At 55.3% G+C, this 12950-nt stretch overlaps 1 protein-coding gene across 7 annotated transcripts in view; it reads right to left on the bottom strand.

The window, feature by feature from the left end:
- Positions 1-12485, bottom strand: part of SEC14L2 (SEC14 like lipid binding 2) — a 61399-nt gene extending 48914 nt beyond the window's left edge. For 2 of the 7 annotated variants that reach the window (XM_044989701.1, XM_044989703.1), the window contains exons 1-2: positions 12347-12485; positions 7520-7629 (exon numbers count right to left, since the gene is read on the bottom strand). Coding sequence is in view for 2 of the 7 variants with exons in the window: in XM_044989698.1 (XP_044845633.1) it covers positions 7135-7347 (213 nt within the window). In the remaining 5 variants the exon portion in view is untranslated. The other 5 variants (XM_044989704.1, XM_044989700.1, XM_044989698.1 and 2 more) reach the window with 3 other exon arrangements.
- Between the last annotated feature and the right edge of the window lie 465 nt (positions 12486-12950).

Here is a 12950-nt window from a genome sequence, read left to right as displayed (position 1 = left end):
AGCCATGATCCCGGCCGCCAACCCCCCTCAGCCCGCTACCAGCCTGGGGTTCTGCTCACCCAGGCTGGCAGGAGGCAGAGTGGGGCCGGCGGCTGGGCTCCTGACTGGCAAGGGGCCGGCAGCCGGAACCCTGGAGTAGCAATAGGCTGAGTGCTGCCGGCACCCCAGACTGGCAGCAGACTGAGCCACTCAACCCCCCACCGGCCCTGCTCAGCCCGCCACCAGCCCACTCAGCCCACTGCCGGCTGAGTGAATGGAACCCCAGGCTGACAGCAGGTTGAGTGGTTCAGCCGGCCTGCTCAGCCCGCTGACAGCCTGGGGTTCCTTGGGGGTCCCCAGGCCAGCAGCAGGTTCTGAGTGGGGCCGATGGCCGGTATCCCAGCTGGCAATAGGGCAGCAGCCGGAACCCCAGAGCAGTGATGGGCTGAGCTGCTCAGCCTGCCGCTGCCTACCATCAAAAATCAGCTCACCTGCCACCTTTGGCGCGTGTGCCGTAGGTTGCCGACCCCTGCTTTATACACTAGTAAGGAGATGAGCATATTACAGTTGTTGGAGGGCTCTTATCTGGAGTAACAGGCTATAGGAAAGTCAGTCAACATTTTTTGTTTCTCTGATGAAAACTGGCCCACTCCCTGCCTCAAACCAAACCTGTCACTAATAATTGTCAACAACTTAATTTTCTGTTTTTGGCTAAGATATTGATTTTTTTTTTTTTTTAATATTGAAATTGCATTCAGGATTGTTAGCAAGAATTTTTGGCAAACAAAGTTGTTAAATGACAATCTAAATGGCAACACAGTACTGCTTTCATGCTTGGCTCACCCCCCAGCCTGCTGGTCCAACAGCTGCAGTAGACCCCAAAATCCACCTCTTAGGGTGCAGAGTGGCAACAGCAGCAGCAAACCCTCAGGTCCAATCACATGCCAATGGGCACCACCACCAGCCTTATGGACCATGGTGAAGTTAGCACAGCATCTGATCTCAGGGACAGGTCACCCATGGAGCCACAGCAGCTCATCCTGCCCTGTGTAGCTCCCCCCGGATTAGGTGGATCGCTGGCAGCTGCCAGCCCGGGGGAGAGACGTGCTCCCCAGCTAGGGTGCCCAGATCCAGATGTCCTGATTTTATAGGGCCAGTCCCGATATTTGGGGCTTTGTCTTATATAGACACTAATTACCCCCACCTAGAGTGTCCAGACAGCAAGTGTGAAAAATCAGGACGGGATGGGGGTAATTAGTGTCTATATAAGACAAAGCCCCAAAATTGGGACTGGCCCTATAAAATAGGGATATCTGCTCACCCTATCCCAACCCCCTGTCCTGATTTTTCACACATCTGGCTAACCCCAGCCCAGCCCTGTGAGACATTCCAATCCTGGCCGAGGAAGTGAGTTACTTTCACTTTCATTCCTCAGCAGGCAGGCAGCCTCCTCCCCCCACCTACCCCCCCCCCCCCCACCCACCCCAGCCCTGACGGTGGGGTGGTCGGTGAGAGAGAGGGATGCTCCTGGGGAGGAGGGAGAAAGGAGGGGGTGCTCCATGGGGCGGGGGGGGAGAGAAGAATGGATGTTATGGGGGACAACAAAGGATACTGGTTCCAGAGCCGCAGAGCCTGCCTCACCTCACCTCAGCGGGGGCGGGGGGGGGAGAAAGAGTCACACTCACAGGTGAGCTCCTTCCCCAACCCCTACCCCCTCCCCTTCCCAGAGACCCCAGCAGCCAGTCCCCTCCCTCAGACTGTGCTGCATTCGGCTCTCTCTAGGACCCAGCAGCCTGCTCTTACATGCTCCACTGCTTCCCATCTGTCAGGCTCCCAGCAGAGCGGTGCCCCCAGACCTAGTGGTGCCCTAGGCGGCTGCCTATTCTGCCTATGCCTAAGGACGGCCCTGCTTAACCCACGGCCTCCCTCTCCCTTGAATGCCAGGAAGTGGGATGAGGGAGAGGTTTCCCTGCCAGCCAGCATCTCTTGCTTTCTTTTTATTTTAACTTGAAAGTTCCATTGAAACTGACAAGAGGAGTCATGAAAACCAGCTGATGAGAAGAATGCAAAATAGAATTGTTGATAGCACACCGCACTTCTAGGGCTGCAAAGGCTCCCCAAGCACTAATGAACACTCATGGCTTCCCCAGAGAAGTATGGAAATAGAATTGTTCCTATTTTATAGTTGGGGAAACTGAGGCACAGTGTTTAAGTGACTTGCCAAAGTCCATGCAGGAAGAGCTGCAAACAGACTCCAAATCTCCCAGGACCCACTCACACACCTTACCTACAAGGCTGTTCTTTATTCCTTAGAGGAACAGGTTTAAATCCCTATAGCACATGCACTCTTCAAATGCAGAGGGGGCTGGTTCTCCACCACCTTGTGCCATCATTAGCACCTATGCCCAGTACATGTAAAAATGCTACCAAAATTCCCTTCCCCATTTACACCTGTGGTGGAACTTCCTGCTCACGCTGCATACCTGGCTCAACGGTCTGCAGGAAGGGGGCTAGCCGGAGCTCATTGGGGGTGGGTGCAGTTTGCCTTCATGCACAGATCCCTGCCCCTACCTGCCTGTACATACACTGAAGCAGGTGCTGTATGACAAAGCCACGTTTTGCTCCCCCAGACTGACAAACGCGCATTCAAAGCTGACAGCTCTTCCCTCTGAACACACTGGGGAAAAGGTTCTCTCAGCCCAGCTGAGAAAAATCCCTTGCTCTGTACAGGGAGCTCTGAGCCAGTGGCTGCCACCAGCAATGCTCACACTTCCCAGGTATTTGTAATACTGGTGGGGGATTGTATGGATGGATGGATGTATCCAACAACGCTGGATAGCAGAACAGGGGTCTTTTCCTTTAACACCCCCCTCAGCCCTCTCTCCCCTTCCTAAGTTCAGTACAGATGTGTCTGAGTTAGCATCAAAGGAAGAGCAGTTTCATAAAAGGCCCCCACAGGTGCACGTTTGGACAGAGAATAGGAAAGAGCAAATGTGTGCAGAAGGGCAAGGGAGAGGAAGATGGGAAGGGGGGGGTGAAAGGCTCAAAGGAGGCAGGAAAGACTCAAGGTTTACAATGAGAGGAACAAATTGGGGGCAAAGAAGCAACCATGTGAGTTAAACCACTTCTTCCTGTCTGGCCTTGCAAGAGGCCCTATGACATGGGGCAGGAGCACTGGCTGTGGAGGGGCTCAGAGCTACTCCCGTCCAAACGCTTCTCTCCAGGAGCTGCAGGGAACAAAATGTTAGGCTTCACTATGCAAAGGCCCAGCTACTCCTGTCCAGGGAGGAATTGGCACTGCAGGAATGGTGGGGGCTGTGGGGCAGCTCCCAGCCTCTCCCTGCAGGAGAACAGGGCAGTGGTGCTTTGTGCAGCGAGGACCCCACAGCTGTGCACTCGTCACCTTTCATTCAGAAGCTGCTTAAGGAACAATTGCCAAGTAATCAGCCTGCGGCCCTGAGCCTTTTCCACCAGATACAGGCCATGAATTCTCTCTTGTGTCCAGTCCCTTCTGCTAGTCGCCAGGCAACCACATGCCCAGTGGAGGTGCAGCTCTGTCACCTCCAGGGCCCAGCAGCGTCCCATTTCCTACTAATGACACATCTCGGGGTACGGAGGGTGTGGGGGGGGTCCTATTCCTAGTCACCCTGAGAGCTTCCTCTGCTCCTTCTGCACAGTCTAGAGGGAACTCATTAGAGGCTCGTCAGCCCCCAGAAACCCAGCATGATCACGCTCCCATGAGCTGGTGCCTCTGCCAACACTTTCTGTGCTAATCACGGCTGGGACTGCCACTCACTCCCCAAACAGGCTCCTGTGTGAGTCAGCTCCTGGAGCTGGCCTGGGCTGCTCTAGGCACCTGAGTCCCACAGGTGCTGGGTGCTGAGGAACGGGAGAAATCTCCTCGCAGGATGGTCCTGTGCAGGGTTACTAGATAGCAACTGTGAAAAAACAGGACTGGGGGTGGGGGGTAATAGGTGCCTATATAAGAAAAAGTCCCCAATAATGGGACTGTCCCTTTAAAAAAATGGGACATCTGGTCACCCTAGTCCTGGGTGCAGGGAGATTTGAAATCTCGTTTACAGCCTGCGGGAGAGGTCAGGTAAACTGCCTCCCGGTCAGCCTGGGGGCACAGATGCGCTTTCTCCCAGTCTCTTGCACCCCTCTAAGATCCCTGCTTCTATCTAGGTCAGGCCTGCACAACATGCGGCCCGCGTGGGCTCACTGTGTGGCCTGCGGCAGTGGGTGAGGGAGGGGAGCTGAGGAGGTGAGCGAAAGAGCGGGTGGGCAGTGGCGGTGGGGCAGGTGAGCCGACGGCGGGGGAGGGGGGCTGAGGAAGCGAGCGGCCGGGCAGTGGCGGGGGGCAGGTGAGCCGACGGCGGGGGAGGGGGCTGAGGAAGCGAGCGGGCGGGCAGTGGCGGGGGGGCAGGTGAGCCGACGGCGGGGGAGGGGGCTGAGGAAGCGAGCGGGAGGGCAGTGGCGGGGGGGCAGGTGAGCCGACGGCGGGGGAGGGGGGCTGAGGAAGCGAGCGGGAGGGCAGTGGCGGGGGGGCAGGTGAGCCGACGGCGGGGGAGGGGGGTTGAGGAAGCGAGCGGGAGGGCAGTGGTGGGGAGGCAGGTGAGCCGGCAGCGGGGGAGGGGGGCTGAGGAAGCGAGCGGGCGGGCAGTGGCGGGGGGGCAGGTGAGCCGACGGCGGGGGAGGGGGCTGAGGAAGCGAGCGGGAGGGCAGTGGCGGGGGGGCAGGTGAGCCGACGGCGGGGGAGGGGGGCTGAGGAAGCGAGCGGGAGGGCAGTGGCGGGGGGGCAGGTGAGCCGACGGCGGGGGAGGGGGGCTGAGGAAGCGAGCGGGAGGGCAGTGGCGGGGGGGCAGGTGAGCCGACGGCGGGGGAGGGGGGCTGAGGAAGCGAGCGGGAGGGCAGTGGCGGGGGGGCAGGTGAGCCGACGGCGGGGGAGGGGGGCTGAGGAAGCGAGCGGGCGGGCAGTGGCGGGGGGGCAGGTGAGCCGACGGCGGGGGAGGGGGGCTGAGGAAGCGAGCGGGCGGGCAGTGGCGGGGGGGCAGGTGAGCCGACGGCGGGGGAGGGGGGCTGAGGAAGCGAGCGGGCGGGCAGTGGCGGGGGGGCAGGTGAGCCGGCGGCTGGTCCCAGCTCACCACTGCTCCGCCTCCGCTCCTCCCATGAACGCTCCGTCCCGCTTCTCCCCTTCCCCCCCCCCCACTTCCCGCGAATCAGCTGTTCGTGCGGGAAGCCTGGGAGGGCTGAGAAGCGGTGCGGCGGCTTCGCGCTCAGGCCCAGGGAGGCGGAGGGGAGCTGGGGCAGGGAGCAGTTCCCCTGCGTGCCCCCCGGGTTACCTGCTGTGGTGTGGGCGGCCCTCCTCGCGCCCCCCCGCCCCAGCTCACCTCCGCCTTCATCTCCCTGGGCCTGAGTGCGAAGCCGCCACACCGCTTCTCTGCCCTCCCAGGCTTCCCGCGCAAACAGCTGATTCGTGGGAAACTGGGGGGTGGGGGCTGCGAGCTCGGCCTGACCCAGTGCTCCAGGCGCTGCACAGCGGTGGCATGACCTGGCTCCAGCCGAGCGGCGCGGCTGTAGCACCGCCAGCCACCTCCAGGCAGGTAAGGGGGCAGGGAGCAGGGGGGTTGGATAGAGGGCAGGGGAGTTCGAGAGGGGGTGATTGGCGGGGGGAGTTGATAGGGGTCAGCGCGGTCAGAGGGTGGGGAACAGGGGAGTTGAATGGGGGCAAAGGTCCCAGGGGGGCCGTCAGGAAGGAGGGGGAGGTTGGATGGGGGGCAGTCAGGGGACAGGGAGAAGGGGTGGTTGCATGGGGCAGGGGTCCCGGGGGGCATGAGGAATGAGAGGAGGGGTTGGATGGGGTGGCAGGGGGCAGTCAGGGGACAGGGAAGGGGGGTGGATGGGGCAGGGGTCCCAGGGGGGGCGTCAAGGAATGCGGGGGGTTGGATGGGGCAGGAGTCCCAGGGGGCAGGGGCAGGCCACGACCCCCTTGTGGGGTGAGGAGGGAACTGGTTGTTTAGATTTTGGCAGCTCATCACTGGCCGGGGGGGTGGGGAGCTGAGGAGGCGAGGTTTAAAACAAATAAAAGGAAGTTCTTCTTCATGCAGCGCACAGTCAACTTGTGGAACTCCTTACCTGAGGAGGTTGGGAAGGCGAGGACTATAACAATGTTTAAAAGGGGACTGGATAAATTCATGGTGGCTAAGTCCATAAATGGCTATTAGCCAGGATGGGTAAGAATGGTGTCCCTAGCCTCTGTTTGTCAGAGGATGGAGATGGATGGCAGGAGAGAGATCACTTGATCATTGCCTGTTAGGTTCACTCCCTCAGGGGCACCTGGCATTGGCCACTGTCGGTAGACAGATACTGGGCTAGATGGACCTTTGGTCTGACCCGGTACGGCCGTTCTTATGTTCTTATGAGTAGGGGGCAGGTGAGCTGGGGGGTGGGGGGCTGAGGGTGGGGGACTGAGGAGACGAGCTACGAGTCGGTGGCTGACCTGTTCTACTGATTTGGTCTGGCTCCCATCCCCTCTCCGAGGGTTGCAGCTATCTGGAGGTGCTGCCTCCCTCATCCACACCTCCTTCATTCAACAGGGCAATTGATTACAAAGTGGGGGGAAGATCTTATTCTACTTGTAGCAAAAAGACATTTTTCTTTTACCTTAATTATACTACCTTAGGGGCCCGCTATAACATATTACCAAGGTTCAATACCGCTGTTTCGGCCGGGCGGCACTGGGGAAGGAGGGTTTGTTTCCGTGTGGCGGGCGGCGCTTGAGGGGGTTGTTTCGAGGGGGCTGGGTGACGCTGGGGGGGGTTGTTTTCACAGGGCAAGCAGTGCTGGGGGATTATGTTTTGGGGGGCTGGATGGTGCTGGGGGGGTGGTTCAGCAGCGCTGGGAGGGGGTTCGGCAGGGCTGGGGGGGGGGGGTTCAGCCCTCAGCTGTTTTCTTTGGAGTAATATGGCCCTCACTGCTTTATGATTGTGCAGGCCTGATCTAGGTGCTTATACAGCCCCCATCACTGCGGGATCCCAGCATCTCAAAGGCACAGCACTTGGGGAGAAAATTAACACCCCCTCCCTTCCCCCACTGGAGGAGGCGTGAGGAAATAATCAGCATTGCCGAAGAATAGGGACTGTTGCAAGATCTCACCTTGCCTAACGCCTCTGCCTGCTTGGGGCTCAGATCTCCCACCCTGCCACTCATGGTCTCTTCTGTGTTGACCAGCTGGCTTCTGTCTGCAGCCTCCTCCGACCAAGGCAGTTCATTCCAGACTTGATCTTCCTGTGCCAGGCTGCAAGCTCCACCTCTTAAAGGGGACAGCTCCCTGGCAGCCCTGATGGGTTTCAGACACGCAGGAAGCATGTAGGAGGCCAGGCAGGACCAGTTTTGCTGGAAGGCGAGGGCATTGTAGCCAGAGTGCTGTGGCAGAGGTGTTGGGCAGGGAGCAGTCACCCCCGTGCGTGGCTGGCACTGTCTGGTACAGCCCCTGCCCCTTGACAACCTGTGATAATAGACGGTAACTTGTGCCTCTGACCTTGGACTCTTGCTCCGTTGCCCAGTTTGCCCTCTCGGTCACTAACCCCGTCCTGCCTGGGCACAGCTGCTGCCGAAAGCTTCGATGGCCGCTGCAGGAGTGTGTTTGCACTGAAAAGAGATGGGAGATTTTGATGCCAAGTTTTCGTTTTGTTCCTTTGGATCAAAATTATGAATTCACCCAGAGATCCCCCAGTGTCTGCACTGCCAACACACAGGACATGCCCCACGCCCCAGACTGGCTACCTTTGAATGCCTTTGTCCCAGCTCAGAGTTCTCCCCCTCCCCTTTGTTGTTTTTATTTTGCAGACACACTGTTCCCTTGCATTCTCCAGTCAAAGCACCCAAAGAATCGGAGGTCTCTCAGCAGCAGTGCCGAGCACTCACACCTCCCACTGACTCCAGGCCAGGTTCCTTCAGGTCCTGACCCTTGGGTGGCAGCTGAGCTAAACTCCGTGCAGCTTAGAGGAGGGGGAGAAGAGAAAAGCAGCCCTATGCCACCTTCCTGCCTGAGTCTGGGCCCTCCAGGGAGTAGGTCAGCCCCTGGCACAAGCTAGAGCAACCAGAGGGCTGCTCTAATTTATGCTTAGCTGCAGTGGTACCCAAAGCCCCATTCCAGCAACAAGAAATGTGCAGAGGGCACTTCCACCATTGTAGGTTGTGATTGCTCTCTATGGCAGGAGCTGTCTTCTTTGCTATTGCTCTGTACAGCACCTGGCACAATGGGGCCCTGATCCTTCACTGGGGTTCCTAGGTGTTACAGATAGTTAAAAATATCAGAACACCCTCTCCCACAGTTATGCCCTGTGCTGGGATCTGCAAGTTCTGAGCCATTCATCTGGTTCTGCAGCAGCCAGGCCAGGGGCAACTGGCTATACAGCTTCTTTACGCCTGCAGAGCTGGGGTACATGGGACATAGTGAAGGCCAGAATCAGGGCCTAGGTTCTTCTGTAGCTATCAGGCAGCTTATAGACTCAGGCTGCAAGCGCTAGAGAGGCCACTGCCAGGAACCAGGGAGCAGGGTTGAGGTGTCCATGGCAGAGACACCAGAACTGCATCTAGCCTGGCAATCATCAAAAACTCCTGCACCATTGAGCAAGAGCCAGCGCAGCTGCCCAATGGACACACTAATGTGGACTGACCCCAGGTGTTTTAGCTCCATGGTATCTCATAGAATCATAGAATCTCAGGGTTGGAAGGGACCTCAGGAGGTCATCTAGTCCAACCCCCTGCTCAAAGCAGGACCAAACCCAACTAAATCATCCCAGCCAGAGCTTTGTCAAGCCTGACCTTAAAAACCTCTAAGGAAGGAGATTCCACTATCTCCCTAGGTAACCCATTCCAGTTCTTCACCACCCTCCCTAGTGAAAAAGTTTTTCCTAATATCCAAACTAAACCTCCCCCTCTGCAACTTGAGACCATTACTCCTTGTTCTGTCATCTTCTACCACTGAGAACAGTCTAGATCCATCCTCTTTGGAACCCCCTTTCAGGTAGTTGAAAGCAGCTATCAAATCCCCCCTCATTCTTCTCTTCTGCAGACTAAACAATCCCAGTTCCCTCAGCCTCTCCTCATAAGTCATGTGCTCCAGCCCCCTAATCATTTTTGTTGCCCTCCGCTGGACTCTTTCCAATTTTTCCACATCCTTCTTGTAGTGTGGGGCCCAAAACTGGACACAGTACTCCAAATGAGGCCTCACCAGTGCTGAGTAGAGGGGAATGATCACATCCCTTGATCTGCTGGAAATGCCCCTACTTATACAACCCAAAATGCCATTAGCCTTCTTGGCAACAAGGGCACACTGTTGACTCATATTCAGCTTTTCGTCCACCGTAACCCCTAGGTCCTTTTCTGCAGAACTGCTGCCCAGCCATTCGGTCCCTAGTCTGTAGCAGTGCATGGGATTCTTCCGTCCTAAGTGCAGGACTCTGCACTTGTCCTTGTTGAACCTCATCATATTTCTTTTGGCCCAATCCTCTAATTTGTCTAGGTCCCTCTGTATCCTATCCCTACCCTCCAGCGTATCAACCACTCCTCCCAGTTTAGTGTCATCTGCAAACTTGCTAAGGGTGCAGTCCACACCATCCTCCAGATCATTAATGAAGATATTGAATAAAACCGGCCCCAGCACCGACCCCTGGTACAGGCTATTATTGTTTGTATTGCAGTAGCATCTAGAAACCGCTATCATAGACCAGACCCCCGTTGTGTTAGGCCTGGTGCAGCTCCTTCCATAGTCTTCTCCCACCTTTAGCTTCTTACCTGCTGCCCACCCACCCAGATGCCTGGAACAGATTCCCACCTTGGGCTGTATAAGTAGGGGCATTGCCAGCAGATCGAGGGACGTGATCATTCCCCTCTACTCAGCACTGGTGAGGCCTCATCTGGAGTACTGTGTCCAGTTTTGGGCCCCACACTACAAGAAGGATGTGGAAAAATTGGAAAGAGTCCAGCGGAGGGCAACAAAAATGATTAGGGGGCTGGAGCACATGACTTATGAGGAGAGGCTGAGGGAACTGGGATTGTTTAGTCTGCAGAAGAGAAGAATGAGGGGGGATTTGATAGCTGCTTTCAGCTACTTGAAAGGGGGCTCCAAAGAGGATGGATCTAGACCAGGGGTAAGCAACCTTTCAGAAGTGGTGTGCCGAGTCTTCATTTATTCACTCTAATTTACGGTTTCGCGTGCCAGTCATACATTTTAACGTTTTTAGAAGGTCTCTTTCTATAAGTCTATATTATATAACTAAACTATTGTTGTATGTAAAGTAAATAAGGTTTTTAAAATGTTTAAGAAGCTTCATTTAAAACTAATTTGGGCAACAAAATGGCAAATGAAATTTAATGTGGATAAATGTAAAGTAATGCACATTGGAAAAAATAACCCCAATTATACATACAATATGATGGGGGCTAATTTAGCTACAATGAGTCAGGAAAAAGATCTTGGAGTCATTGTGGATAGTTCTCTGAAGACGTCCACACACTGTGCAGAGGCGGTCAAAAAAGCAAACAGGATGTTAGGAATCATTAAAAAGGGGATAGAGAATAAGACTGAGAATATATTATTGCCCTTATATAAATCCATGGTACGCCCACATCTCGAATACTGTGTACAGATGTGGTCTCCTCACCTCAAAAAAAGATATTCTAGCACTAGAAAAGGTTCAGAAAAGAGCAACTAAAATGATTAGGGGTTTGGAGAGGGTCCCATACGAGGAAAGATTAAAGAGGCTAGGACTCTTCAGCTTGGAAAAGAGAAGACTAAGGGGGGATATGATAGAAGTATATAAAATCATGAGTGATGTTGTGAAAGTGGATAAGGAAAAGTTATTTACTTATTCCCATAATACAAGAACTAGGGGTCACCAAATGAAATTAATAGGCAGCAGGTTTAAAACAAATAAAAGGAAGTTCTTCTTCATGCAGCGCACAGTCAACTTGTGGAACTCCTTACCTGAGGAGGTTGTGAAGGCTAGGACTATAACAGTGTTTAAAAGAGAACTGGATAAATTCATGGTGGTTAAGTCCATAAATGGCTATTAGCCAGGATGGGTAAAGAATGGTGTCTCTAGCCTCTGTTTGTCAGAGGATGGAGATGGATGGCAGGAGAGAGATCACTTGATCATTGCCTGTTAGGTTCACTCCCTCTGGGGCACCTGGCATTGGCCACTGTCGGTAGGCAGATACTGGGCTAGATGGACCTTTGGTCTGACCCAATACGGCCGTTCTTATGTTCTTAAATTAAAATGCAGAGCCCCCCGGACTGGTGGCTAGGACCCAGGCAGTGTGAGTGCCACTGAAAATCAGCTCAGGTGCTGCCTTTGGCACGTGTGCCATAGGTTGCCTACCCCTGATCTAGACTGTGGCAGTCTAGATGACAGAACAAGGAGTAATGGTCTCAAGTTGCAGTGAGGGAGGTTTAGGTTGGATATTAGGAAAACCTTTTTCACTAGGAGGGTGATGAAGCACTGGAATGGGTTACCTAGGGAGGTGGTGGAATCTCCTTCCTTAGAGGTTTTTAAGGTCAGGCTTGACAAAGCCCTGACTGGGATGATTGAGTTGGCAATTGGTCCTGCTTTGAGCAGGGGGTTGGACTAGATGACCTGAGGTCCCTTCCAACCCTGATATTCTATGATTCAGAGCCACCCCCCTTCATATCTTGCCTTGAAGCCCTACTTCACCCAGGAATGCTTCAGATGTTGCTGTCGGTGCTAATAACCTTCCCATGGCCTCCTGTCCCCGAACAGCTGTCTCTGGTCAGTTCTTGGCATATCTCATCTGTGTTTGTCTGATCTCTCCTAGCTCCCAGTTTACCTTCAGCCACAAGCGGGGTTGTCATCAATTCAAGGGTGGAACTTAATGGATATGCTGGATTGGTGGCTTACAGGAGGTGAGGGTATAACAGCACTATAAAAAGTATTAATATTTATAAGGGAGCAGAGAACTAAGATTCCCGGCTCCTGCATTCAATTCCCAGTGGCCCACAGAGTTGCTATGTAACCTAGAGCATGTCACTTAGAATCCGGGCCTTCGTTTCCCTATTCATTTCTAGTATGAGAGGCTCATGGTAGAGCTGGGCAAAAAGTGCAAAAGCATTTTTGCAGACATTTTTTTCAAAAAATGTGGCACTTTCCATTTTAATTATTTTCTGACCTCTTGATGAGTGGGATTGAGAGGCTCAGCTGCAGTGCTGGCTGGAGCTGGGGGAGCCAAGGCCATGGCTAAGGGGTGTTTGGTGAGAGCGGGGCATGAGGGTCCCAGTTGGGCAGGCCCAGGTGGAGTGCGATAAGTGGCACATCCTAACCTAACCCTAATGTCATTGCCTTACCCCGTATCCAGAACGGCCCTGTTCCCCAGCCACAGGCGTCTGAGGTCACCGCTTGTACCCAGAGTGACCCTGCTCCTCTCCTCTCCTCTGTGATTTCAGTGCTACACCCCTGTATCCAGGGACCCTGCCCCCCTCCCCCAGGCCTCTGTGAGCTCACTGCTACTCCCCTGTATCCGTGACCCTGCTCCCCTTCCCTGTGAGCTCAGTGCTACACCCCTGTATCCAAGGACCTCCCCTCCCAGTCCCCCAGGTCTCTGTGAGGTCACTGCTGCTCCCCTCCCCTGTGAGCTCAGTGCTACACCCCTGTATCCAGGGACCTCCCCTCCCCGTCCCCCAGGTCTCTGTGAGGTCACTGCTGCTCCCCTCCCCTGTGAGCTCAGTGCTACACCCCTGTATCCAGGGACCTCCCCTCCCCCTCCCCCAGGCCTCTGTGAGCTCACTGCTGCTCCCCTCCCCTGTGAGCTCAGTGCTACACCCCTGTATCCAGGGACCTCCCCTCCCCCTCCCCCAGGTCTCTGTGAGGTCACTGCTGCTCCCCTCCCCTGTGAGCTCAGTGCTACACCCCTGTATCCAGGGACCTCCCCTCCCCATTCCCCAGGTCTCT

This window comes from Mauremys mutica, chromosome 16 (genome assembly GCF_020497125.1).
Source record: "Mauremys mutica isolate MM-2020 ecotype Southern chromosome 16, ASM2049712v1, whole genome shotgun sequence".
Classification (NCBI taxonomy): domain Eukaryota; kingdom Metazoa; phylum Chordata; order Testudines; family Geoemydidae; genus Mauremys; species Mauremys mutica.
The sequence above is the reverse complement of the archived record's forward strand: the minus strand, read 5'-3'. Positions and strand labels throughout refer to the sequence as shown.